Raw genomic sequence first — 27688 nt, 5'->3', positions numbered from 1 at the left:
CAGTAACCCCAGAGCCCAGTGAGGCTGCCGAGTGGCTCTTCCCGTCTCTTCCCGTCGTCATCTTTCTGTGTGAAGTGTCAACATATTGTCGTGAAACAGCTAAAGCCGAACAGTAGTGCGCAGAGGTTAGTTATGAAGTAAATACACACTCACCTCACTGTCAGCTTATGGGATGTGACCGACCCTGTCATAAAACACCGTTTGAACAGCTGCCGCGGCACTTCTGACGGCCGTGGACAAGGACAAGCTGGCTGATTACTGTCTTGCTCTTAGCCAGGTGATAGATCAAGCCCAGACTCCGTCAGTTGCTCAGCCTTTAAAGTCCCCGCTGTCACCAAGCTCTACGTATGTGCCCAGCTAACATTTCCCTTAGTGTTCTGGCCTGGAGGCTGGGAACAAGCAGAGCATGTACCTGCCGTAAGCCAGCCTTCCGAAGGTCTTTCCTTTGTGCTCCGGCCCTGGTTTTCAGTACTTGTTTCCTTGTTTGCTTTCATTTTTAAACTTTTGCTGGATTGTACGGTTTATTGATGAACCCTCTCCGGTTCTGTTTGGAAGAAGCAGAGACCAAGGACAGGGGAGAGAATGAGGGAGCTGTTTGGGAAGCAGGTAGGTGTCACGCGCTGCTAGGGGCAATGCTTCTTCTGCCCCTTCGGAGGGGAGGTCCTCTGTAGGCTGCTTCGACGACTGTAGAAGGACACAGTAGCCCCACCTCCCGAGGTTGGCACAGAGCCGCTCGCAAAGCACCAGGCAGCCCTTCCTGGTCTGCCGGCTGTCCCCAGTCAGCACTGCTCTTGTTCTGCAGGCCCTTGGCAGGCTGGCCCAGAGCCTCAGGCGCACAGCGTCCTTGTCAGTGCGCATGCATGCATGCCCTGCCTCACACACTTGCCCACAGCTCCTGACTTAGGCCCTGGAGCCTCCCACACTTGTAGGGCCCTCCCGCCTGCTGGTATCCTCTCCTAGATTCAGGACAGAGGCTTTAGCAGGAAGAGGGGCATTCGCAGAGTGGCAGGAGGAGCCAGAAGTCACGCTAATCAGAGCGGCTATTTCAGGAAGGAGAAGTAGCCCCATGACCGCACAACTGAGCACAGTAAGTTCATGGTCCCTGGGTGCCCTTCCTCTGCCAACTGTACCCCGGCCCCAGGTTTTTCAGTACAGAGAGAATGTGGACCATCACGATGTGTTATGTGTGTGTGTGCATCTCTGTCTCCCTGGTCAGTCCTGGCCTCCTCCACACTCATCAGCGCTTTCTTCACTGTGTTCCATATGGCCGTATACCAGCCAGGCCTTCTGGCTGTGTCCAGATCTCTGGGAATCATGGGTTACAAATGGCCACACGTGAGACCTCAGCAATCTGTTTCTTGGAGTGGGACTCAGAGACAGAGCTGAGCGTCTGAATGAGTGTTTTTTCCCCCTGGTACTGTCTACCATTGCTGCTCATGTTGAAGAAGGAGAGAAGGGGAGAAAAATGAAGTTGGGCAACTCCGATAGTTTTTATTCCTGTGTTACCTTCCTGGAAGTAGAAATGAGAGTCTTACTGGCCGTGTAACGTTACATCGCTCCTTTCCTGAGCTTTCACTTCTTCCTCAGAAGGGGGGACTGTGGTCAAAGCAGCTTTGCAGTGACTAGTGAATCTGCACTAGGACACCAGACCTCACGTGGGGGGGAATGCATTTCAGGAGCCTAAAACCTGATGGGGGCGTGCGAGTGAAATGACTGGGTACATAGCTCTCGTTTACTTATCACCTATGCTAATGAGTAGTACTGTGTGCTTAGTACCCCCACGAATGCTGTTTTTAGCCTCTTGTAATCTGTCTGATTTAATCTTGCAAAGGCGGCTTTGCCTTTCCTTAACAGATAAAGGAACCAAGTCAGTTCTATCGCCAGGCTGGGCAGTTAAGTGCGAGAGCTGGCTACAAACGGGCCTTTGGCTTCCACAGTTTGCCCCTCTCCCATGTCTTGAGTATGGGGAGGCAGAAGGCGGGTATCTTAGTTCTGAGTGCAGCTGGGGCTTTTGGAAAAGGCTGCCATGGCCCCTGACTTTGTGAGGAAGGCAGAACAGCTGTGGTGTGGTGAGACAACGTCTCAGCCCAGGCCCTGAGCAACCATATCCCCCCCCCTTGGGCTCCAGCACTGTGGTCTGTGCTCCGTCATCAGCTGCATAGCCAGCTTCCTGGTACTTTTGGCCATTGCTGCTGTTGTTTCTTTCCACAGAGCCATGACACTGCTCGTGTCTGTGCTGGTTGGACTGTTAGGAACAGTGCAGAGGCCTGGTGACACAGGATGTGCTATTTGCTGCCTGCTCAACCCTAGCCCAGATTTCCTCCCCCGGAACTAAGCAGAACACCTTTTGTCTTCTCCCTAATTATTCGGGGAAGATGTAGCACATCCTGGCTGTCCTGAGACCTCCTTGACCTTGGGAAAGGAGTTGCCCTATCTGCTTTGGTTTGGTGCCTCTTTGGCTAGTGCTGCATAGAGGGGCCACGGCCTATGTTCAGGGGTGCTGTGCTGCACGGGGAGACAGTCACCAAGGAGGACAGAGAATAGTATTGAGGCAGCCTGAGTGAGGCTGGGGCTCCTGCAGCCACCGCTTCTCCCCTCCCCCTAGTAGGCACAGCATACTGACCTGAGGTGCCGGTCTGCCGAGCTGCTCAATGTCCAGCGCGGGAGTGTGAAAGCAGTCCTCACACCGCTTAGAATGGCTAGTTAGCTGGACGCACTGGGGTCCGTGCCTGTTTCCTCTTTCTTTCACAGGTCCCGTGTGTATGGTGGGCCAAAGGCTGAGAGGCCTCTGGGGACCACATTCAATGCCTCTGCTATGTCAGCACGCAAGTGCAGTGTGCAGAAAGGAATTTACACAGTTAGGCTGAGCGCGTGTGGAGCTCAGTGGTGGAGAGGTTCTGGATTCTATACCCAGATGGCAGGCAGGCATGCAGGCAGACGGACAGACAGACAGACCCACACAGGTTATTTCCATGTAGCTGCAGTCAGCGTAATACATAGCTAAGGTATAAACAAAATCCTGGCTTGTTAGGACAGGAAGACCAGGCACCCCTTTGTTGGGAAGATATTACATATTTGATGAGAGGAGACCTCAAGGAGTCTATGGAGTTAGCAGTGAAACTTGGATTTCCTGGCTTAGAGCATACTAGGCTTTGCACAGCATGTGCAAAGACCCTGGGGTAGGTGAAGCAGGACTGAGCAGAGTGACTGAAGACTACCGTCAGGCAGGACAGCTCACTGTTATCTCAGTGGACATTCTGAGAACCTGCTTTTTACCCTGTGGCAACGGGACACCCACCTGTGAAGGATGCTGTGCTAGAAGTGTGCACAGGCATTGACTAGAACACCGGGGTGGGGTCAGGGGGGCTGTATGCTACAAGCAAGCTGTTCCCAGTGGATTTCCCATCAGTCAGTTGCTCCCTACGAAGATTCCTTTGAAGCTCCTGCCGTCCGGTTCCAGGAGGCTGCTTGCCCACTGAGCCTTTATCTAGAGTTCCTTCTTTTCTGGGTCACTGATACCCCTCCCTAGAGAAAAGCCTTATTGGAGACAGCAGTCATGGATTTATTTATTCTGTGGCTGGCACCATTGGGAGGATGCAGCAGACCACACTGCTCTAATCCTTGGAAGGAAGGACTTGAAAAGATTGTCGTCATTTAGTAACCCATTTTATGGTCAAGGAGCCTGAAGCATAAAGATGGAGAGGCACCCATCCTGGGTCACACAGCTCCAGATACAGGCTCTGGCCTTACAGCAGCTCTGTAGGAAAAGTTCTTCTCACTCCTCCTGTTGTTTCCTGTCCTCTAGGCCCGGGTCCCTTGCTCCTTCAGCCAGAAATTGATGCAGTGCTTGTCCCGGAGGGCGGCTCCTGAATCCAGAGTCATTGGGGGTGAAGGGTATCTGACTCTGGTCATGCGTCCCGGATGACTCTGCCCTGATGATACCCAGAGTTGGATGGGACTCAGTCTGCCAGGGGGTGGTGAGGGAAAACAGAGTGGTGAGATGCACGGGGTCTGTTAGACTCTGCTGCAGCCCTTGTGGCTGCCTACCAGGCCTGACTGCTGCTGCATCGTTTGCAATGCTAGGTGTTCTCTGAGCACCGATTTTGACAAAAGCCCTTAGGACGCACAAATGTTCTAGTCAAAGGAGGCTACTGAGCATCCAAGCCACAGCTCGCCTGACGTCCTTGGCTCTGCTTGGATGGGAGTGCCCTTAGATGTGATGCTTGTAATTCAGCCTCAGAGTCACAGAGGTGCCCCTCCCATGGGATGTGTCTCAAGACCCAGGATACCTGGGATGGCAGAAAAACATATGCTATGTTTTCTAGTTATAGATAACCTGTGAGGATGACACAGTAATAGCAACTATTAAAACAGAACAATCACAGCATTTGTTTTCTGTACAAATTATGTGACTGCGGGGTCTATTAAAATGCCTTAATGCGCAGTGCTCACCTCTTTTGGCGGCAAGGAGCCTGGCTACCAGCTCATACTGTCCGACTGGCCCCCTGACCCTGCGTGACGAGTGGTTCGTGCTTCAGTGGAGGCAGGAACCAATGGCTGTTGAACTCTTCCTGGTGCACAGTCCCTGGCTACCGGCTGGAGCACAAGCATGGACCGTGGCTCTGAACTTGCTGTACCCTGAGCAGTGTGGGGTTTCAGGGAAGGGAGACTGCAGTGTTGGGCACATCCCAATACAGCACGAAGCCTAGGAATAACAACAGTTGTATGGGGATATTAGCATCAGGCAAGGGCTGGACATTTTTGTCTTTATTCCTGGAATAAAGCAGGCCATGGAGCCTTTGTCCCATTCTGTGTATGAGTTCATCTGAACTCATGCGTATTCCTGCCTAGGGTCCCACAGCTATGAGGTTGCAGGGGAGGAGGTGCATAGTCACATTTGGGGCTACCTGGTGTCAAATTCTGTTACCGTTCCATGATTCTGATTGGACGCAACATTGCCACAGACACAAGCGAAGCCAAATTGTGGTGTATCCAAAGGCACTTCTTTTGCAAAGGCTGGGGTGTGTGTCAATCCCCAGACCTTACCTCTAAAGGGGAGCATTGGTGAGCAGACTCTGCCTGCTCCAGGCTTCCTGCTGGATGGGGTGCCCTGGGCAGCTTCAAGTTTTCTCTCAGAGTGACTGGTGTTCTGTCTGTCATCAGTCTTGGGTCATTTGAGGCTACAGGGTGGTGGGTGAGTATGTGTGTACCTCACATCTTTCCTTGCGTCCAGCTGGTGTTTGACGTGGTGTTCAGCTAGCAGCTCAGGTGACGATGACTCTGGAAGTGTTTTGGTGACAGTCCCTTGGGACCTTTCCCATGGCCGCCTTATGCCTAGTATTTCACCAGCATCAGCACCACCAGGACCCTATGTGCACACAGCCTTCTCTGTGTAGAAAGGATGTGCTCGGGTCTACCACATGTGAGACAGCTCAATCTGGGCTCCTTCCTCCTGGGAATGGAGCCATGGTTCAAGCTCGCAGAGAAAGGCGTCCTTGTCGTGGAGGTTTTTCCTGCTGTGCCACACCGAGTAACACTTGGAGTGTGGCAGAGTGCACGGTGAATGAATGGGCTTTCGCCTCCGATGTTGTCTACATTACAGGTGTGACAAGTGTACTGCAGGACACGGCAGTGGCTAGCACACTAGGCTATTACTCTGTGAACGCCTTTATTTTTCCTACCAAGCTCTGTTTGGATTTCTTTCTTTCTTTATTTTTTTTAATTAATTTTTATTTATATGAGTACACTGTAGCTGTCTTCAGACACCAGAAGAGGGCATCGGATCTCATTACAGATGGTTGTGAGCCACCATGTGGTTGCTGGGAATTGAACTCAGGACCTCTGGAAGAGCAGTCAGTGCTCCTAACCGCTGAGCCATCTCTCCAGCCCTTCTGTGTGGATTTCTAACCCCAAATGACACAAAGACATAGCCTTGGGAGGGTGATCTCACCTTACCCAGGGCTACAGGGGCCCTGATGTCCACATGTGGAGCCTGTGTCCTCGAAGGTTGTGGTTCATCCTGGAGCAGGATGCCCTCGCTTCCATGCCGTCTCACACGTGCTCCCCGTCCTACCTGACACACACAGAGCATGCAGATCCTGTGATTTGTCCACACAGAGTCTCATGACCCACGGGGTCCTTGTGCTCTCTTGAGAGAGGCATGTGGGTCTGTAGTCATGGGTGAAAAGCTGCTATTGCTCCATTTACTGTACGTGATACAAAATGATCACCGTTAGCAGAAGAAATTAGTTCGAATTACTTAGCAAATTAGATTTATTTTTAAAGCGTGCATGTGTGTGTACAGGCATGAGTGTTATTATGTGTTATTATGGGTGTGTTATTATGTGTTGGTACCCACAAGAGGCCAGAGAGCACACTGGGCCCCCTGGATCTGGAGTTGAAGGCAGTTTTAAGCAGCCTCGTGTCAACAATACTGAACTCAGATCCTAGAGAGCAGAGCTGTGCCTTTTCTCTCCGGCCCCCTAAGCTATGACTATGCTCAAATTTAAATCTTTACCACATTCTGCTTTTTATCTTCTTGGTGGGTTTCTGGGCTAGCCTGGCCTCCAAGTGCTTGTTGCAATAGCTGTTGTTGTTTTATAAGAAGATAGTGGTGACCAGAGTGGTGGGGCCAGGGTGAGCACTGAAACTGCAGGGAAGACTGCCTTACGTAAAGGACAGTGTAGCCGGAGCAAGGCCACGGGGCAGAAGTTTAGCCTTGAGCACGGATGCTGCCTGGCCTCCTCCACTCTTCTCCTCAGCACCTGTGGACAGTGAAGGCTGCGATAAGATCCTGCCAATAGGGTGAGAGGTGCGGTAAGGACAGACTCTGGTAAGGACAGTGTCCACCTGTGCACTCCTCTTGTTCGAGATCTGGTCATCGCCAGCAGTGGCTCATGATTGGTCTTCCTCAGGAAGTCTCTGGGGACGCATGGGCAGCCAGAGCAAGTGACCTCGCCATGCATTTCTGCAGCACAGCCATTTTCAGGGGTTTGACTGCACGCTCCGTGAGTGGTTCTAGGCATAGAGCCCTTACATGCCGATGTGGAGCCCAGGGCCGGTGGTGTCTGTGAGAAGGTTTGGGTCTAGGCTCTGGGGGCTGCCGAGTACTGAACATAGTTTGCAGGCAGCCAGGCCTGGGCTGGGTTTCCAGCAGGAGGCAAGGGGCCAGCACACACAGGACCGGAGCTTGGGGTATTGGAGGGCACTGAGTTCTGTCTGACCACAGATAATGGCTCAGAAGTCTGTTAGGACTAGATAGGAATTGGTTGGGGCCAGACAGAACCCCTCTTTCCTGCCTCATTCCCTCATTCAGATGTGATGGAAGATGTTCCTTTGTGAATCGTGGTGGGTCCCAGTGGGAGGCACCTCACGTAACCCTTCAGTTGCTGGACAGTTTATGAAGTTAGCATCTAGGTGGCTCAACTCAGGTTGGACCGGGGTTGGGGCCAGGATGGTGCATTCTGTATAGTCTCTTCCGGTTGGCCCCATCCTCCGAAATCTTACGGTTGGGAATTTAAAACAAATTGTCAGTAGATATAATGTGCAAGACTTCAGATTGCACGCAGTCACTGTACCATGTGGTCAGCATGAGTGGCATCAAGCTGGATCCATAGGTGCTGGAATCGGATAGTCCGTCTCAGTGTGAGCAGGTCCTGGGCCCTCAGGGACACTCACACCTGGAGATTAATTACCTTCCCCCCAGTCTCCTTATACTAGGGAGGGCAGCACTCCTGTGCATTTATTTTATTTTTGCAGGTGGCAGTGATGGTGGTGGTGGTGGTGGTGGTGGTGGTGGTGGTGGTGGTGGGTGGTGGTGGTGGTGGTGGTGGTGGTGGAGGCAGTGGTGGTGGCGGTGGTCGTGTTGGTGGTGGTGGTCATGGTGGTGGCGGTGGTGGTGTTTGTCGTGGTGGTCGTCTCAGTATATAGCTGCTGTTGGCCCGGTATCTCATTCTGCATCCCAGGCTGACCTCAACAGCTCCTGCCTCAGCCTTGCCAAGGCTAGGATTCCAGGCCTGCCCAATGCCTGCTTCCTGTGCCAGCATCTAACAGTCACACATTCTCCATGTGGGTTTAAACTGAAAATGAAGCTCAGAGGGAGAACTGAGTGGTCTGGCCAGGCCAGTGAATCTCCTGTTTTGTCTTTTTTTTTTTTTTTTTGGATACACTACGAGGCTGTGTGCTGTGACTCATGGTAAAATGATAACTATGATTTAAAGTTTGAAAACTATAGGATGCTCGAAGAAATTGGACGTGGGGGCGTTTTCGTCTGTTTTTGTTACCATCTATGTCTGACACACATACACACACACACATAGCCTGTGTAATTTCTAGAGAACAAATGCTTGCTTACTATTTGAAGTTTGTTCTAAAAATACTTATTTTTGTATATGTGTACATGTTTTGCCTGCATGCATGTTTGCACACCATGTGTAAGTCTGGTGCTGGTGCTCTCGGAACTCCTGGACCTGGAGTTACAGGCGGTTGTGAGCTGTCATGTGGTGCTGGGAATTGAGCCCAGGTAGGTCCTCTGCAAGAACAGCAAGCAATCTTAACCACTGAGCCGTCTCCCCATCCTTGGAATGAGTTTTTCTTTAGTTTAGTTCATGGTTCTGGGGTGGAGAGGTCTTCTTAGGGGCTGCTTTTGAAAGGTCTCACCAAGGGTCACTCTAAACTTGGGTCGCGGAGTTCGGTTGGAAGGTACTCTAACCACCACACTTGCTAGTAGGGTCTGTGCAAAGTCTTGCACTGCAGACCGTGTCACATGGCAAGAGGAGCACCTAAAGAAACAGAGTAGAGCAGTTCTTCGGGCAGGCCGGCTGCAGATGACCCATTAGCCTGTTAATGTAGGAATGACTCAGTCACAGAAGAAGACGATACTGATCCCTCCTGACCAAACTTAAGCAAGGATTAAATCTCCTCCCGAGTGGAGAGGAGGGTTAGACCACAGCCTGGGTCTCAGCATGGTGTGCCTAAGTGAGCGGATGGCCTGGCGTGGTGGTAAGACAGGTGTAGAGACCAGGGCAGTTTCACCTATCACCAGTGAGCAGCATAGATTTACCTGTGACATTCTCCACTCAGAGAGGCCTGTTAAGAGGTTGATATAGGGAACATTTTTCTTTGCTTTTTGCTATAAATCCAGCACTCTGTCGCTATGAGCCCTTCCTAGTTGTAATAAGCAGATGCAAATCTGAGATTCTGTAACACTAGTCTTCCGTACACAGGGTTTCTTACGTTGTTTCTTCCCTGCTTTTTTGGAGAGGGCATGTATGCATTCTGTTTGGCTCCGTGACGGCAGCACAATGGAAGGAGTGAGAAATTCAGCTTGTGTTTTAACTAAGATTCCTGGTCTTTTGTTAATAGTTGGAAGCTAATGGCTCTGTGTGGCTGAGTGAAACAGAACCCTCAAACCTGCCCTTTTTGCAGGAGAAATCGGTGCTTAGGATAGTGACTGAGCCCAGGCTGACAGCAACCCCAGAGCCATGGTCCTAGTGTCCAGCCTTCATGCATTTATCCTGAAGTGATGAATCGATGTCCCCGAATCTGGGGACACACACCACTCAGCAGGGCAGCGATGCCTTCCAGCGATGTGGTTACAATCACTAGGTTACCTGGAAGCATGACTAGATCCTGTCCTGATGTCTGATTTTGATTATGAGGGGCTGAGGGTGGTAGGGTGGTCCTGGCACCAGGTCCAGGTGATGTGGCCGGACCACAGCTGTAAGGAAGGTTGAAGCCCTACCGAGTCCTCCATGGCCTCTTAGCCAGGTTTGCATGTGAGCAGCTGCGCTTTGGTGGGGTTCTTGCTCCAGGTCCAAGAGCATCTCAGATCCACCTTCAGCTCCTTCCGTTCTCCGTCTTGCCTGACATCATCTCCTTTGCACAAAAGGCAGGAACAGCCCTTTGGGTGGTGGGGAGAAGTGTAACGGTCACACGTGAGACTGGCAGTGTCTCCCAGCTGGCTGCAGGCACGGTGGCTTTCTCCCTGTTCAGATGTGATGTGCGTTCTTTGGTAGAAAACAAAACAAAACAAACAGACAAAAAGCGGGAAAAAAAAAAAAAAACCTTCCAGAAATGTAAGAGGGAATCGTCGAAGATCTGTGTCCTTGAAAGAACCTGCGGCCATTCCAGGCCGCATCCAGCATTCCGTCCGTCCGTGCCTAGACGTGGTTGTCTGTTGTGTGAGAGGTCCATGTACCAGTGATCCTGACTTAGGATGGTTGGACTTGAGCCCCCCTCGTGGTAGAAAAGTGATGAGCTCTCAGTAGAAATCATATTGGTTCGACCTTGGATCTTTTCCTGGACTTGCGCTCTGTGGTATGATTTCTTCGGTATGCAGTGTTCGCCGGCTCTATCTGGTCAGCTGTCTGATCCCAAGGGTCATGGTGACCTCTTTGTTACTGGTGCCCAGTTATTCTCCAGGTTAGATGTATTAAACCTATTTAATTTGAATTAATCTTTAGTGCGTGTGTATGTGTGTTTGGCCATATTGTGTAGGCTGTGCATGTGCTGGTGGTGCACAGAGGCCCGAGGAGGGTCTCCGAGTCCCTGGAGCTGGAGTTATAGATGTGAACTGCTCAGGGCAGGTGCTGGGAACTGAACACAGGTCCTCCAGAATGACAGGATGCGCTCCAAACTGCTGAGCCTTCTTTCCAAACCCTAAATTCAGTTTTGTTTTGCTTTGTTTTGGTTTTGGTATTTTCCACTTTGGGTGGGTTTCTCAGGGACACCCCTCACTGTGGGTGGAGGAGCATCTGCTCTTGTGTGCTGGTGAGGTCCCGAGCTCTGACAGGCCTCATTGGCTCTCGGAGACCCAGGATGCATTTTTTTTTTTTTTTTTTTTTTTTTTTTTTGGTTCTTTTTTTGGAGCTGGGGACCTAACCCAGGGCCTTCGCTTCCTAGGTGGCGCTCTACCACTGAGCTAAATCCCAGCCCCCAGGATGCATTTCTATTGAACATCCAAGGCGCCTGCAGAGTTGTACAGTTTTCTAGTCACAGCTCCTCCTTCTCTGTTTGCCCTTTGCAGTTATGTAAACAAGGTCTGCAAGTCTCCTGCCACCCACTCTCATTGTTTGGGGATTCCTGCTGAGAATTGACAGTCCTAAATGCTTGTCCTATACACTCACAGTGTCCTTTGAAATCAGGACTAAATTTACAAATCCCTCAGTTTACAAATCCGTAACACTTGTACAGAATCTTTGTAGAGCTTTCTGGATTTTTTTTTTTTTTGTATTCTAATAAATACAAATTCTGCTCCGATAACATCTGAGTCCCAAGTTCAGTTCCTGCATTCTGAGGGGCACCAAGATCTCCCTGGAGTTTTCTATAGATTTAAGGGTATAGGAATGGGTTGGAAGGCCCACAGGGAAGTTCTGAAGGCAGGAGGACTCCAGCTACGTATGAGCAGTAAATAGGCTGTGGTCACTTGGGGCTACACAGAGTTCCAAGCTATGGCACGGAGCATGTCAGTGACCCTCAGGGGTCCAGAGGGGGAACCTGGCTCTGTCATCTAACAGGGGAGAGGAGCAGCCTCCCCGAGCCTAGGGAGAAGGAACTGTGGAGTACAGACAGACACTTGAATGCTCTCAATACCTGATTCCCAAGCAGGGTGTCGGTCCTGGCCTCTGCCTGGGAGGCAGGGCTTTCCTATTTGGGGTTTCTGATTTCCCAGAAGGCTTTGAGTTGGGATGACTTTGGGAAAACAGCTTTTTTTTTTAAAATCTATTTGTAACATTTATTTTCTGCCCCTATAAATCACACCGACTGGAGGGAAGTCCAGATATTAGTTGGAATTAGTGCAGATGCTTCTGAGTGATTACTGGGGTGGATGTTAATAGGATTCTGCCCCCCCCCCCCGGCTCTCCGGGGCATAGAGCATGGGGCAGGAAGAGTACTTTAGAGTGCCTTGAGGGGGCATGGCTAGGCTACTCCTCCTGCATATGTTGGCTATGATATGACCTATCCCTCACTGAGCATCAACCTTTCTTCTGAAGTATGGAGAGACATTTTACTCATCGATTCCAGGTGACAAAGAGGTCAGAGAGCCTGTTTGGGGGCAGTGCCCTGTGACCTAAACCCCACGAACACTCATAATGCTCCTGTAGCAACGTGTATGTGACTTTGGTGTGCAACACAACCTTTTATACCCGCCGTGAACCGGAGTTAGACTTAGCACTGCTGGGAGTCGCTGCCACGAACCCATGATTGGCAACTACGGCTCACATTGACGGGGGCAGGGGAACCTCCGTGACCACATCAGAGTCTTCTGTATGTGTCGAGTTTGTGGCTGCCCAGCCCTGGAGAGGGTGGTCTCCCCATCCCCTGCTTGCTGCCTTTCTGTGGGCAGCCTGAAGTTCTCGGATACTCTGTACACCTTCCCCGGATAAAGAAGATGGGAGTGACAGTGTTTGCTTATCATTGATGATTAAGCCGTGGGACAGCTGTCATTTCTTCCTGGTGGCAGTGGTGGTGGCATGGCTGGGTGGTGGGTCCAAGTTGCCGTATGGGCTGGTGTGGAAGGAAATCTCAAAAGGACTCATGTTTTGCTCTTCGTAGGCTCCTGAAGGTTCCACACCATCTGCTCCTCTCCGCTGTGACAAGCCTTCAAGGTGAGTGTTTCTATGGGAAAGAAGCTCATTCCTATGTCCTTGGTCATGGGTCAGAGTTCATTTCCGGAAAGGAGGCTAGGATATTCTGATTATTTATTTTGTAGTAATCATAGTGGTATTTTGGAGGCATGCCAGGGGTTGGTTGGACCCATAGCCTGGCACATGCCAAGTGCTATGCTCACCCCAGTCTATCCTGCAACTACTGATTCAAGACTTAATCATCAAAGTTAAAACATCTCATTTGTAACCGTTTCTGAATCTTACCCATGACATCATAAGCCTGCATCGCGGTATGGAAACATCTGTGATTGTCTTTTGGTAAATGGTGACATTGTTGACTTCTGATCGATTGTATGACATCAGTGGTGAGGAATGGGTTGGCATGGCCCAGGGAACAGCGAGCCCCGGGGGACTGCTTGCTGGCAGGCCAGTGGCCAGGAGAGGTGGCTTTCAGCTCAGGGTACATGCAGAACCTTTGGGAGGCCCCTCATTGTGGACTGGGATAGTTGTAAGAGGTCACTTTACCTTTATTGTTGTTATTATTACTGATTCATTTGGTTTATTTTTTAAAGATAATTGAAACTCTTACGTTAGTGTTTGCTGAATAAGATGGAAAAAATCTTTTAAAATGCTTAAACAAGTCAATTGTAAGAAAACAGATTAATGGTGTTGATACTTGAGGTTGTTTCTACTTTTAGGTATGATAATGGTATTATAGGTAATTTAATAAAATATAAAAATCTATACTACCATGGTTTTCTTAGTATGTATATATGAATATATGTATCCAGCCATCCAGCCATCCATCCCTCCATCTCTCCATCTATCCATCCATCATTTGTTTAAGACAAGGTGTCAGTGGGCAGCTCTGGCTGGCCTGGAACTCCTATATAAACCAGGCTACTCAAAAATTCAGAGATCTTCCTGAGTACTGGGATTAAAGATATATGACACCATGTCTGGCATTGTTAGTTTTTTTTTTTTTTTTTTTTTTAAAGATCAAAAAAGTATCTAGGCGTTCTTCAGAGTAGTTGCAAGAATAGAATAGACTTCTGGGTAGACGCTGACCGAATGTTGGCGCAGGCTGTAAGGTGTCAGTATTGTGTAGGGGTGCATAGGGACAACACCAGGGGATGATGGTGATTCGAAGGATGGATGGGTGCATGGAGTTTGCTGAACCATTTTTAATGTTTTTCTTTCTTTCTTTCTTTCTTTTTTCTGAATGTCAAGGAAAGACAGAAACACAGACAGTAAACATAGGGAAAACAAACCCAGGCAGACATCCTGGGAGTGGTGGCAGCAGGGTCAGTAGGTGACACCCCACTCTGGTTTCACTTACAGTGTTTTCTCTGGGGCTTAGCCCTGTGCCATGTCTCTTGGATCCCTCTTGCGTCCTGCTCCTGAGTGTAGGCATCTGCGTCCTTTTCTCTCGGGGCTCTCCCCACAGAGCCTGTCTGGGAGAAGAGTTCCTTCACAGCAGAACGGCCGCTCATCATGTTCTGACTCAGCCACCTTCCAGAGCTGGGGTTAGCCTCGTCTCTAGGCTTTTTGTCTCTCCTCGCATCCCCGCAATTTATCCGGTCTACTTCTCTAGCCTTTCCCCCAGAGGCAGCAATCACTTCTGTGTCCTATACCACCCTGTTATCTGCCTCATGCTGGCCCTGATGCCTTAGCAAAGAGCAAATCTAGGCAAACTGTGGAACCTACCGTACCTCCCCACACCTCCCCATGTGCCCACATGCTGTCTACCCTGGCCCTGCCTTCTTTGCTGAATCTCTCCCAAGCCTATTCGCAGTAGTTAGTCTCTGTGTCTGCTCCTTACATAGATCTTACATATCCCAGCGAGTGAGGAGCAGTGTAAGTGGCCCGGAATGCGATTCCCAGGAAGCTGCTCTTTCCAGCGCTCTCCTGAGACCCTAGTGGATAAATGTTCATCCGTTTTCTTGTATCCTTTTATTGACCGCCTCTTCCTCTCTTGCAGGCCTGTGGTCCTGAGTTCAGCCATGGAGGACAGCCACGAACTGGACCTTACCTATGTCACCGAGCGTATCATCGCAGTGTCCTTCCCTGCCAGTTGCTCGGAGGAGTCCTACTTGCACAGCCTGCAGGAAGTCACGCGCATGCTCAAGTCTAAGCATGGAGACAACTACCTGGTGAGTGGGGATGGCAGCCACGGTGTGGCAGACGGGCTGGAGGCAGGAGTCCCTCAGAGGACACCTGTTAGGGCCAGGGGTGTCCCTGTGCCTGACTTACAACTGAGGAATGGTTTGGGGACTGGAATCTGACTCCTGAGTCTAGGGGTGGGGGTTGGCCATGCTCTGTATCCTTCCATTTCTATCTTTGCTCTTATTGTTGTGTCCTGGGCTGTGACAGTTGACTGTACTGGTGGCTGATGCCTCTGTCCAGCGCTGGGCATGGCTTCTCATCAGTAAGACTGGCTAATGGGAATGTAAGGATTCCCAGTCAGAATCTCTGGTGTTGGGAGGCAGCCTTGTCTCCTCCTGCTCTCTAGTGCGTTCGAAAGGCAAGCAGGTGGGTGTCCGAGAAACAAGCCAGTCCTGGGGGCAAATACAGGTAAGTCAGTTTCCCACCCTGTGTGTATCAGATAAAGGAGACCGTATTGGAGCAGAAGTAGAAGAATCTCACGCTCCTCTCTCTGATTGGCTCTGCTCTCTTCTAGGGCTGCCAGCCATAGGGAGCCTCTTTTCTTGCTGCTATAATCACCTCTCACATTACATGACAGCTTCTAGCACCTTCTCTCATGCTGCCGCCTTATCTAGGGTGAGCTAATCTTACAGAGACAACAAGGAGGCTATTGTCACCCTTAGCAGCTTTCTCCCATGGCTAGACACACAGTTAGGTTCGGTGGGGAAGCTGTGGCTTCCAGGAGAGTCTCTGTGTGGACTCCCAGTGACCTCCAACAGTAGACTTGTACTTCCTGAGGTCCAGCCTGGTTATGGGCAGGGGAGTAGCATCGTAGACCCCCAGGATGGATGGATGGCTATGTCGTTCATGAGACATCTCCAGAGCCGCCTCTCTGCCTCCAGGACAGCCTCTTCAAGACCAGAGCTCCTTCAGTTGGAGGCTGTCCCCAGGGTAGTCCCTTTCTTCCAACCCTTCCTAAAGAGACTGCTGCGGGCATCCTCAAACCCGCTGGCCTTTCATAGAAGCCACTTACAGTGATGCAGACGGTCAGGATATGGTGTTCTGTTTCCTCCAATGAAAGGCAGCAGAGTGCCGATGATTCAGGCAGGGCAGGCGTGGGGCTGACCCAGAGTGGGCCTGGAACGTAGCTGGGGCCGCGTTAGGGAGGAACCATGTGTCCTTTATAGGACTTTGTGGTCTTCTGTAGGACTCGGGTCCACAGACAGCTATGGTTTCTGAGTGACAGACAGGTCTCAAGCTAAGGCTTTCCATACCTCGCTCCTCTTCTGATGAGGGATTACTGCTGCCCCCAGGGTAGTTCTTGTGCTGAGCAGGACCTAGAAGAGCTACTGTGTAAATGTGGGTGTACACACTCTTTGTGTTTTAAGATGTCTGTAGCCATTGAGACTTTTTTAAAAGCAGAGCAAACAAACAAACAAACAAAAAAGGAAAAGTTTCCTTCCCCGTTTTGATTCTAGTTAAGAAAAGAAAAATGCAGGATTCACAAGGTTCCTGTGCCATTTTATTCTGTGACTGACCACACATACATTTGTGCATTTCCATCCTTTTTGGTCTCCTTAAAATGCAGTTGTCTCCTTCCTCTTTGAGAACCACAATTTATCTAAAAGCTTTTGGTTTCTTTGCAGGTATTAAACCTTTCAGAGAAGAGATACGACCTTACAAAGCTTAATCCAAAGGTATGGAATTGACTTCTTTATGTTTTGACTTTGTAAAACGTCAGCGATGCATGTTTTGCTTGTGCAAAAGTTGTTTCTTGTAGGCCTTTGTGGCGCATAGCTTGATATTATGAAATATTATGGATCGTTTATATCCTTTGGTTACTTTTAGAATTAAAAATAATAGCTTCATAGAAGGTGACTACACACTACACTTACCTTCTGTGGCAGCAACTTATAGATCATAAGGGGGGTCCAGCATCCCCTATCTGAAAAATCTAAAGTCCAAGTTACTCAAAAGCTAAAACTTGACGTGAAACAGTGGCTCAGTGGTTAAGGGCGTTTATTTTAGGGCCTGAGTTTGAGTCTCAACACCTGTAGTAGCAGCTCAGGTAATTCCTGCTCCAGGATGGTCAGATGCCTCTGCTCTCTGCAGACACTGTACTTATTTGGACATATCACCCCCAGGGACACATACAAAATAAAATTAAAAAAAATTTTAAGCCAAAATATTATGGCCTGTCAGCATAACACCATGGAGAGAAAATTCCACACCCTGGAAATTTTTGCTCTGCGTACAATATAACATTATTGAAAATATTATATAAGGTTGCCTCAAATTGCTTATACATATGGCGCATATGAAACAAATTGATTTATCTTGTTTTCTGGAGTGTGTCTCCAAGAAACATCCGTGCAGATATTCCAGAATTCGAAACAACAGCACCAACAAAAATAATCAAAACCCGACTGGCCCTACTTGATTTGGAGAAGGGATACTCATTTGTAAAACATCCGTGTGAGAAGAGCAGTGCAGCCCACGGGTTTCACTCACCGCTCACTAATTCGCAAACATGTGTGCCTGTGTTGGACTGTGTCTGTGTGTTTGCATGTATATTCTACACATGAAAATGGTTGCAACCGTTAAAATAGGATGATACAGGCTGAACATACCACAACCTGAGATTAAAATGCTGTGAAAACCTCAAAACTTTGGAGTGCTAATGCTATGTTCAAAAAGTTCAAATATTGTTAAATTTACAATTTTGCTTCTTTTAGGGTATGGATGCTCAGAAATTGAACAAAACTTTAAAACAGTTCTGGCCCCAGGCCCTTTGAATCAGGTCCCTTCAGCCTACCTAGTACAGTAGACTACAGCACAGAATTTACATGTGTCTTGGTTATGCTGGGTGCACAGGGAAAGGGCCCAGAGCTTCATGGAACTGAAGTGCTGGCTGCTTTTACTGAGGTCTAACCTGTTGAACTTTCTATTACTTTCATGTATTAAAAAGCTCTGCCCACCCCATCCCTGAAAAATAGAAAGTGGAGGACAGACAACACCCCCATGTGGCTTGGAGGAGAAACAACACCCCCATGTGGCTCTCCCAGGGATGTGGCCAGAGGCTGGGCTTGCTGGGGGCTTTGGCCAAAATCTCAGTGGTTTTCTGTATTCTTGTGCCAAAGCCTGAAGGTGCTCCTTGGCTTCTGGAGGGCTCGGTGTCCTTGACGTGTGGTCTGCACAGCTCAGGAAGCATTGGGTTCCCTGTACTTGCCAGACTTCCTTTTAGCTTGAGTGGGTCATATTTGACAGCACTGTGGGCCACAGACACTGTTAAAAAAAAAATCTAAAGATCTTGGGGTCCTAGATTCCTCTACAGTCAACTCTGAACCACTAATGTCTCCGAAAGGCTTCTAGAGAATTGTCACCTCGCTACAAAGGGGCAGACCAGTGCCTGGGTGAGGGGTGGCCTGTGGACAACTTGGTGGCCTGTGTTTTCTTTCCCATAAAGGAATCTAGACAGGTGCTCATTGGCGTTCAGAAGAGGCCTACCCAGCATCCCCTGTGACTGACAAGTGGATTATGTCACTGTGAGATTACCACAGAAGGGTCAAGGAGGTGGAAACTGAGGCAGCTCCCTTCTCTCTCTCTTGCAGATCATGGATGTGGGCTGGCCCGAGCTGCACGCACCACCGCTTGACAAGATGTGCACCATATGTAAAGCCCAGGAGTCCTGGCTGAACAGCGACCCCCAGCACGTGGTCGTCATCCACTGCAGGGTGAGTGCTCTGCTCCCGCAGGCTCTGGGGTTCCTGCTGGGCATTTAAGGAGCCAAGTGGATTAAGATGAGGCTGATCACAGGCACCGGCTGATTTTCCTTGAAACCACCTAGTTTCCAGGGTACCCATCACCTGGTGTGATAGGTTCCACGAAGGGTGCATCCTTAAAAACAGACACAAACAAACAAAATAAAACGAACCCCCTAACCCTCGGCTTGTCTTTAGAATTTCTTTCTTTCTGAAACTTTCTGAAACTCCCTCCTAGCCATTCCATTCTGTTCTTGTTCATTTGGCGTATCAGTGAAGTTGAATGGTAATACAATTGAAAACACATGGGTCACCGAAGAGAAAAACACCACCTAGATATTCGATTCGACCCGCCTTCCGCAAGCAATTCTGGGCTCTCTTTGTTCAGTGTATGGGCTTCTGATGTTTTTCTTTCATTACCTACCATAGAGCACTCATTGCTTTAAAATTGTTTGAAATACCCAGAAAATGTGCCTTGAGAGGTAAGCTTTTAATTTGGAATCGCGGTTGCCGGTGGCATCCAAGGTTCACTGTCATCAGGCAGCAGGGCCGGAATCCGCTTGCTTTGCACAGTGACTGCTCCCTTCACAGATGCCCGGAGTGACTAACAGACACACTTGTCTCGGCTAGGGCAGCGGCAGGGTAGAGCTGGGTTGCAGTAGCCATTCCCCTGTGTTACAGCATTTGCGTTTTGCCTTAAACGCGTGCTCAAGCCATCCCCAACGTGAAAGGCCGTGCTTCTTGCGGGAGTGTTCGTCCGCTTCTTACCCCTTGTTTGGAAGTCTGTGGTGAGGAAGGTTCTCGGCAGATGTTGGTTGGGGTGAGTGTAGGACTTTTGAGCCTTGGAACAGAACCGTGGAAGTATTAAAGGCTGTTTCCTATCTTAAGAGTGTACGGCCAAGAGTGGATCCCATCTACCGGTGTTTTCCTACAACCTGTGAGCTAAGAGCTGGTTGGAAGGTGAAAATTCTTATAGAGCTCAGTCTGACAGAAATGAGGAGTGCACACCCATCGCCTTCCCTCATCCTCAGGCACTCACACTCCCTGCAGGATGGAGCATGTACACCCACACCCCCGTAGCATATCTGCACCAGGCCTGTGGTATACCTGCACCAGGCCCGTGACGCTGAGTTATATGCTGAGGCATCATGTCAGGAGACTTGGCCAGCCTTGAGTTTGGGCAGTGTCCATCTTCCTCAGTTTTCTTGCAGAGTTTTAGGATTGCCATCGTTTCCTTACGTCTTTGGTCCAATCTCCCTGATGGGAGGAGACTCAGCACTGACTGAGGTTTTCTGTGGGGCTGGCTGTGTGTGTTGGGGGACTGACCCGATTCACCTGGCTGTCCACTTTCTTCACCTGCAGTTGTCCATAGGAGCCTTCGCGTTTTGTGCTGTTGACCGCGGTGGTTCCCTTTCATTTCTGTTCTCAGTTTTTGAGTCTTCTCTTCTTTTAATCTTAGCCAAAGGTTTGCTGATTTTCTGTTACCTTCAAAGCAAGCAAGCAAAATGCAAACAACAGCAAAGCAATCAGTTTTGTCGCCTGCTTTGTTGTCTGTTGTCTGTTGTTTTATTCTGTTTGCTCTCTGTTTTCTCTCTTATATTAACTTTGGACCTAGTTTGGCCTTTTTCTAGTTACTCAAAGTATAAGATCTCCATTTGAGATCTTCCTGTTTAGATAGATGTTTATTGCTATAAATACTCCTGTCATTTTAAGGTTTTTTTCCCCCCACATTACCATGAGACATTGTAGCTGTCTCATGTTTGTTTATTTAATGTGCATGGTTGTTTTGCCTAAATATATGTCTGTGCACCACATGCATGCCTGATGCCAGGGGAGACCCAAAAAGGGCATCTCATACCCTGGAACTGAATTTACAGATGGTTGTGAGCCAGCATACAGGTGCCAGGAATCGAACCCAGCTCCTCTGGGAGACCAACCAGTGCTCTTAACCACTGAGCCATCTCTCCAGCCCACGTCTTACTATATTTTTAACTTTTCCTTCCAACCCCTTGTTTGACTGAATTGCTGTTCAGTTACATGTTGCTTAACTTCTGCATATTTGAGAATTTCGAAAGACCACCTACCTACCATCCCGTTCTGATTTATACTTTTCATATGATGGTGGTCAGAAAAGACTTGGTAGGATTCGGGCTTCACTCTGTTGGGATTTGCTTTGTGGTTTCATATATGAGCAATCCTTGTGGCTGTCCCCTTGTGCCCTCGAGGCACGTTCTCTTGCCACCGGCGAGGTGTTCGGTCCGTGTGTAATAGGTTCATTTAGTCTGAGAGGTAGCTTGAGTCAGAGTTCCCCAGCTATTTCGTGTCTAGATGATCTGCTATTGAAATGAGCTGTCAAAGGTCTTGACTGTCGCCATGACGCTCCTCCACCCACCTCTGCTTTGCACCCGTAGCTAGTGCCCCAGAAATGACTGACGGCATCAGCTGTAAAGGGTCTGGTTTTGGCTGAGCAGATGTTTCCCTATAAGTGATGTCTGTTGTTAAGACAAACACCAGCTAACAAAAGAAATGCGTTAGTATCATTAGTAGCTTCATACTTCATAAGGCTAAGGAGCCAGGGTCGCACCGCCAAGAGTCTGCCAGGTGTCTGCATTGCTATTTCCCAGAATGCCCAGCTTCACACAACAGTGGATTTTGTGGAAACCTTGAGCTTGTTCATTTATTTGATTTTAGGAATAGAGCTGAGGACGGGCGATGGAGTTCAGTTGTAAAATGCCTTCCTGTGTGTACAAGGTCTAAACTCTAGTACTGACTTTTTTTTTAAAGGAAGGAAAGAATAGATTTGGGGAGCTACAGATTAGTGACCTGCCAGTGTGGCTTTCTGTGCCTGGGACTCTGGTTTGGCTAACTTTTCTCAAAGGAGCTAGGCACTATTTCAGCTCTGCATGCCTCGGGGTCCTGCTGATGCCTTCCAGCCTGCTTCTTTCTGCAGGGTTGGTGGGGGCCGCTGGAGCAAAGCAGCCAGTCTCCAGGGAGGCGATAAGATGGCGGCAGTCAAGTTCCACGTGACTTTTCAGACATCTCACAAACTAATTCCGTTTTGATTTGAGATTTAGCTCACAGATTGTAGGAAAGGAGTCTGTGGGCAGAAAACGGAACTGGCCTTGGGTTACCATTCGCAGAGCCCTGTTAGCAGGTCACAGCAGGATGGCCTGAAGTGTCAGGCCAGCACGTGGTTCTCTATGGCGCCGCCCTGGCCCACAGAGCAGTAGAGAAAGCTCTGTATTGGTGATGTTGGCTGTGATCCCCCATTGGATAAAGGGCAGTGTTGGGCCCTGGTGTGGGATACCACGAGCTCACCAGGTTCTGAGGTCCTGTCACTTACAGCAGCACGCACACCGATCTCCGTCACTTGTCAGCCCTTGGGCAGGCGTTCCTTCCCGTTTCACCTGCGTAATTAAGTCATGCTAATTGTTGGCAGTTTCTGGCACCCGTTCACCCAACCTAATTGGGAGCTGGTGAGTGACTGGCTGCTGCCGTGTGGATATGCCCTCCGGGGATTTACACAGACACTCGGCTGGCACCTGCTCTAGTTAGGGGCCCCCATGTGCAGACTCCCTGCTTGGCATGGGTGCTCTAATAGTAGAGAGGCCGAGGGGTTAATGCTTGTTCCCCGCCACGCTGTTCATGATGGAGCCTGCTCCTGTCTCATTGTATCTGCATGCGGTATTCTATAGAAAGGACAGTGACTCCTCTCTGGTCTCCCGCAGGGCGGTAAAGGACGCATTGGAGTGGTCATATCGTCCTACATGCACTTCACCAATGTCTCAGCCAGGTAAGCCGGAGATGGGGGCTCCTTTCCATGGGGTATGGGAAGTTGGTTTGCACATGTGGGCAGTGGTCTTCCTGGGAAGCATCCTGACCTCACCTGTCCCTCGGTCCCGGAGTGTTCTGTGCCTAGACTCAGCTTCCAGGGGAAAAAGCTCCATTTCTATTTGGGATGTTGTCTGTGACTGATTCCCAGGCGCTCTCTGGAGGCATTAAAACTAAGCAAGCCCAGTCATTCCATTCCCTAGTGAAAACAGCCATGTCACCCTGATGAAAATGCTCACTAGATTACTGCACACCTTGTAAATTATGCCCTTAGCAGCCACCGCGTTCTGCATGTTCTGGCAAATCCACTGAATGTTTACCTCTAAGACGCTAGGATCCTGGTATTAGGATCCCGGTCTTAGCCCAGCCGTCGTGGCACTGGACAGTCAGCTTTCTGATGTGCTCTCCGAAGCGCGGGTTTCTGCTAAGACTGAATTTCAGTTTAGAAAATGTCATCGTTGGGTAGGAGTGTAGTTTTGCTTAGTGCACTTGCCTAGTGGGTGCAAGACCTCGGCTTCCTTCCCAACCCTGCACACGAAAATCATTCGCACACTCCCAGTTTGTCTCGGGAGCTGCGTTGTTGTACACAGGTCATTCCGCCCTAAGGAAATAGAAGCCTTCTCTTCTCCCTTATGAACCTTCCCCTTTGCAGCGAGAAGGAGTGAAATTGGACTTTTGGAATGTTTTCTCTGGAAACAAATCAAGAGGCTGGTGCTTGCCAGGGAGGAAACCCTACCCTAGGGTGAAAAGCAGAACCCTGTGGGTTTGAATAATCATCGTGTGTGTGCCAGACACATCCAGATTCCCAGTCACAGTGGCCCCTCAGTTATGTAAGAGGAATTTGGTTGGAGACCGCACTTGGCCCAGTTGTTTCTCAATACAGACCACCCCGCTCTCCGACATAGTGTAGAGAAATCTCTCCAACTGCAGTTTGAACCAGCCGATGCCCCCGGAACGGTAAAACCCTGCTCTCCCTGGGCTGGTACATCACATGTAAACGTCAGGGAGCATGCGTGGAACTTTCTGGGCCTCAGCATCCTGTCCGTACCTGGGCTGTGGGAACTGTAGTTGAGCTTCTTCATGCCATGACCGTCCTGCATGTATCTCCCCCTAGAGGCTTTCACACCGTACCGTAGACGTCACAGCATTCTTTTCCAGCTAAGTGGGTGGTGAACATCAGTGCATTTTTTTTATCTCTTGCTCTTGTAAATTTATCCCACCTCCTAAGCCTCTGCCCCGGGTGGCTCGACCATCCATGGGTGTGGTTATTACCTGTTTAGGCATTTGCTGGGTCTTCCCACCCAGGTGGCTTTCCCTTTTCTTTAGAACCCAGGACTGCTGTTTTCACAGGCGTCTGATCCCTCCTCTCCCCCGAGGTTATATTTTAGACACCACAGGGGACACAGCTGATTGAAGTGTGTCACAAACGACAAGTAACCTCAGACAGAGACTGCAGGTTACCAACTGAGAGAGCGTTCTTGCTCCAGGCACTCTGAGGAGTTTAGAAGACAAAGCCAGAACCAGTCATGATAGAGAGAGCTAAGCATTCTGTGTCTCCTGATATTAACACTGGTCAGGGCTGCTTCCCTGGCATCTGATCAAATGAATGGATTCCAGAGAAGATAATGTTTAACAGCCAGACTGGATATGAAACCATGTCCTCTAACTTGAAAGATACATCCACTTAGTCTTTGACGTGTCTTGGGCTCAGATGGACCCTGCTGCATCTGTGACAGCCTCACCAGCCCAGCCCAGTGTTGAAACAAATACATGGGGTGAGGTCAGTGGTCGCTCACACTGGACTTAGAGCCATTACCTTTGCTCGCCTCAGCTCCGCATATATTTTGAAAATGTTACGCTCAGAATTCCTACACGTGTCATTGTTCCCGAGCGTATTTTCACATTTGTTTGTTTTTTTTTTTTTGAGACAGGGTCTCACTGTGCAGACCTGGCTGCCCTGTAAATCACCCACCTTTGCCTGCCTCTGCCCTCCGAATGCTTCGATTAAAGACATGCACCACCATGTCCGGCTGCCTGTCTGATTTTTTAAAAAATATTTATTTATTTATTTATTTATTTATTTATTTATTTATTTATTTATTTATTTATTTACTATGTACACATCACACAGCTCTCTGCCTGCATGTACGTCTGCAGGCCAGAAGAGGACACTAGATCTCTTCACAGCTGGTTGTGAGCCACTATGTGGTTGCTGGGATTTGAACTCAGGACCTCCGGAAGAGCAGTCAGTGCTCTCAACCGCTGAGCCCTCTCTCCAGCCTGCCTGTCTGATTTTTAAAGATGGCTTTTGTTTTAAATAAGTTGTATTTCAAGGTTTAAGTCAGCTCAGTGACCCTACGATGCCCCACAGTGAGGTTTCCAGAAGGGTCTGTGAACATTACTCTGAGTATTGGGGGTGGCGTTTGAAGGTCAGGTAAGCTGTATGACTTTCTGTGGAGTTACTGTAGGGATATCCGTGGAAGCCAAGGCTGCAACGCCCTCCTTAGCCATCAGCCTGGCCCTGTTCCTCGTTTCAAGCTTTCCTTGAAGCTACTTAGCAGTGTCACATAATATACTTCCAAGACTTCACAGTGCCTTCAGTGTACATTCTAGCCTTCCAAGGCTGGGGCCTTCAGCCCGTGCCTCTCCCCGTGAGACAGTGAGTCTCACCTTTAGAGAACGGAGTTCAGACAGGACTTCAGTGTGGCTCCTGCTTTGAGCTGAGTTCACTCCTGCAGAACAGCGGTGGGCTGTGCATGGAGAGGTGCGGCTCCTCGTGGGGGAAGGTCACTGACAGATGTGGGATGTCCGTCCCCGCCATTCATCCTTGAGAGGCAGGGCAGATCACTGACCTGACATACTTATTCTTTCCACTCCTTTCTCTCCCTCCCTCCCTCCCTCTGCTTCCCCAGTGCCGACCAGGCACTGGACAGGTTTGCAATGAAGAAGTTTTACGATGACAAAGTCTCGGCTTTAATGGAGCCCTCCCAGAAGCGGTATGTATCCATCCTTGGGGCCAGTGGAATAGCCTTCGACTTCTCTGCACCGCCATTGGGTCTTGCCGAAGAACATGGGGGAGGGGTTTGCTGGTTCCCAAGGCAAGGGTTTGAGCCCTATAGACCTACGTGTCTACTAAAAGCCTCGCGTCTGCTGAGAGCCTGTGTGCGCTCACCTGTGGTTCACTCCCAGAGAGGAAGACTCAGGGCTATGTCTCGTTTCAGCCATGGTAATCATTGTCCCCTGATCGTGAGCTTTGGTTTCCACGATCAAGTTGGACTCATTTCTGTCTGTGAGAACAGGGATCCGGGAACTCGATGGAGAGACTGGAGGGCTGATGTTTCAGGCTGTGTGGTTTTAGCTCACCAGTGTTCTAACGTAGATGTTAGAGACATATCTATGTGGACACGAGTGACTCTCTGTTCCAATTAAACTTTATTGACACAAGTACGGTTTCAGATCGTCCTAGGCCGGCTTCCGCTCGACAGTATCAGCTCCTTGAGGCGGGAGAGAATTTCTCTTGGCTGCTCCCTCTCAGCCTGTCCTGGCTACAGCGCGGAGTGGCTCCTGACGTGTTGGGGTGTAGCTGTCAGGGAACAGGGCTTTCTCTTTCTGAGGCACTCACATAATTTCATTGCAGCTTTGTCTCAACACCAGAATTTGTCCAAGAATTCTGAAGGCGGTTGTAAAATGGCCCCCATTTTGGAGATAAGAATTGGTCATAGCCCCAAACCTTTGTATGTGAGTCTTGACGTTCCAGATGTGCTTTCTCTAATACAAATGCAGGCCGGGCCAGCAGACGTGATGATTGTAGTGGTCTGGGTCCACCCAGACGGGTCTCGGTTTGAAAGAATGTGCGCTAGGCTGTGGGACCATGGGTTGGAGCCAGGCTGTGTCCTGTTTTGAGCCACAGTCCCTGACAGGGAAGGAAACAGTGCTTCCAAACTCGAGCACATTGTGGTGATTCCACGTGAACGGCCCCTGTTCGGTTATGAACCCATGAAGTATTATTTTTCTACTGAGCAGTTTCCAAGATGGCAACATTCCTAAGACTTGCCCAGGAGCTGAGGTGCAAACAAGATACAGCTCCCACAAATGTCTGGACTCAGGCGCGGCTGCCAGGGCTCACTACTTAGAGAAGCAGTGGCTTTTAACACTCTTGGAAAGTATGAAGGAGAAAGAGGGAAAACATCTCGTTTTAAAGGGCTTCCAGCCCAACAGGGTTCAATTTTGCATTCCAGACTACTGCTCAGTGTTTGAGAGTAGGACTGCCTTCTTTCTGTCTCTTTTCTTGCCTCCTTGCCTGGTCCCTGCATTAGAAGACACAAACCAAATAATTTTCGAGTGGCCTTTCGGAAAGGCCGTTTGGGATAAACTTCAGGAAGTGTGGGAGAGACCAGAAGAGTGTAGAGTAGAAGCACTCATAGGCTGTGCACCTCACTGCTGTCTGAATGCCTGTAGGCAGGGAGCTGTTCTGCAGGTTATGTTAGGATCAAAGTCAAGAAATTATTTCAAAGTAAAGATCGCACTTAACTCTGTCAAGGTTGAGAGAGAAACTTAGGGATCGTGGTTGAGACTCTCAACATTTTAAGCAACGCTAGACAGAGAAGGAATCACCCAGAACCTTTCACAGAGGACTGGATCTAGATCCTATCTATTACCTGCAAATGCTTGCTCGAAAGACCTTTACATAAGATGACTTGTGTAGAGCTGATGTGTATCCTTCTGTTGTACCCTGTGTGTTTTCAAATTTCTATTAGTGTATAAAATAATGATTTTATTATAGCATTTGATAAATGTGTGTTATGCATTACACTCATATATTTATACCCTCTTACGCTTTTTGGTACCTCCTCTTCCCACTGGTACTCTTTCTTCCCCTAGACAGATGTGTGCGTGCGTGCGTGCATGTGTTGATGGTCTTCAGTTCATCTACTTTGCTCTCTTCTTTCAGGCTGACTCTCCATCCACTCTGAACCTTCTAGGTTCCATATAACACTGAACACAGCCTAAACACCGAGCACCTAGCTGTTACACTAACAAAGTGTCAACACTAAGTGCCTAGCTGTTACACTGTCCAGGCTGTACTGTTTAGGGAATCATTAGGGGCTCATGGGGCAGCAATCCCAGACTTAATCTGCATGTCTGAGGTAAAGATGGGGGTTCTTATCCTCCAGGATGTGGAAGTTGGCTGAAACCATGGTCATAGACCACATAGACAGAGGCTTACTATGGTGTCTGTTCACGTGGGTCCACTGTGAGCTTAGTGCCCTCTAGTGGACAGCAGGGAAGATGACAGTCATTAGGAGCAAGTTTCAATGAGGAAAGACTGGGGTGCAGGTGGAT

The 27688-nt window shown here is 49.3% G+C and overlaps 1 protein-coding gene across 3 annotated transcripts in view; it reads left to right on the top strand.

Moving 5' to 3' along the window:
• Window positions 1-577: 577 nt before the first annotated feature.
• Tns3 (tensin 3) overlaps window positions 578-27688 on the top strand; it is a 130720-nt gene continuing 103609 nt past the window's right edge. Inside the window, exons 1-7 of one of the 3 annotated variants that reach the window (XM_032916075.1) lie at window positions 578-606; window positions 12556-12608; window positions 14590-14761; window positions 16400-16450; window positions 18365-18487; window positions 22243-22307; window positions 25258-25341. In XM_032916075.1, the coding sequence (XP_032771966.1) occupies window positions 583-606; window positions 12556-12608; window positions 14590-14761; window positions 16400-16450; window positions 18365-18487; window positions 22243-22307; window positions 25258-25341 (572 nt within the window). In that variant the 5' untranslated portion in view covers window positions 578-582. Of the gene's footprint in view, window positions 607-993; window positions 1088-12555; window positions 12609-14589; window positions 14762-16399; window positions 16451-18364; window positions 18488-22242; window positions 22308-25257; window positions 25342-27688 lie in introns of those variants that run through there. The other 2 variants (XM_032916073.1, XM_032916074.1) reach the window with 2 other exon arrangements.

This window comes from Rattus rattus, chromosome 11 (assembly GCF_011064425.1).
Source record: "Rattus rattus isolate New Zealand chromosome 11, Rrattus_CSIRO_v1, whole genome shotgun sequence".
In the NCBI taxonomy this organism is placed as follows: Eukaryota; Metazoa; Chordata; class Mammalia; order Rodentia; family Muridae; genus Rattus; species Rattus rattus.
Note: the sequence above shows the minus strand (reverse complement) of the source record. Positions and strands in the feature narration are given on the sequence as shown.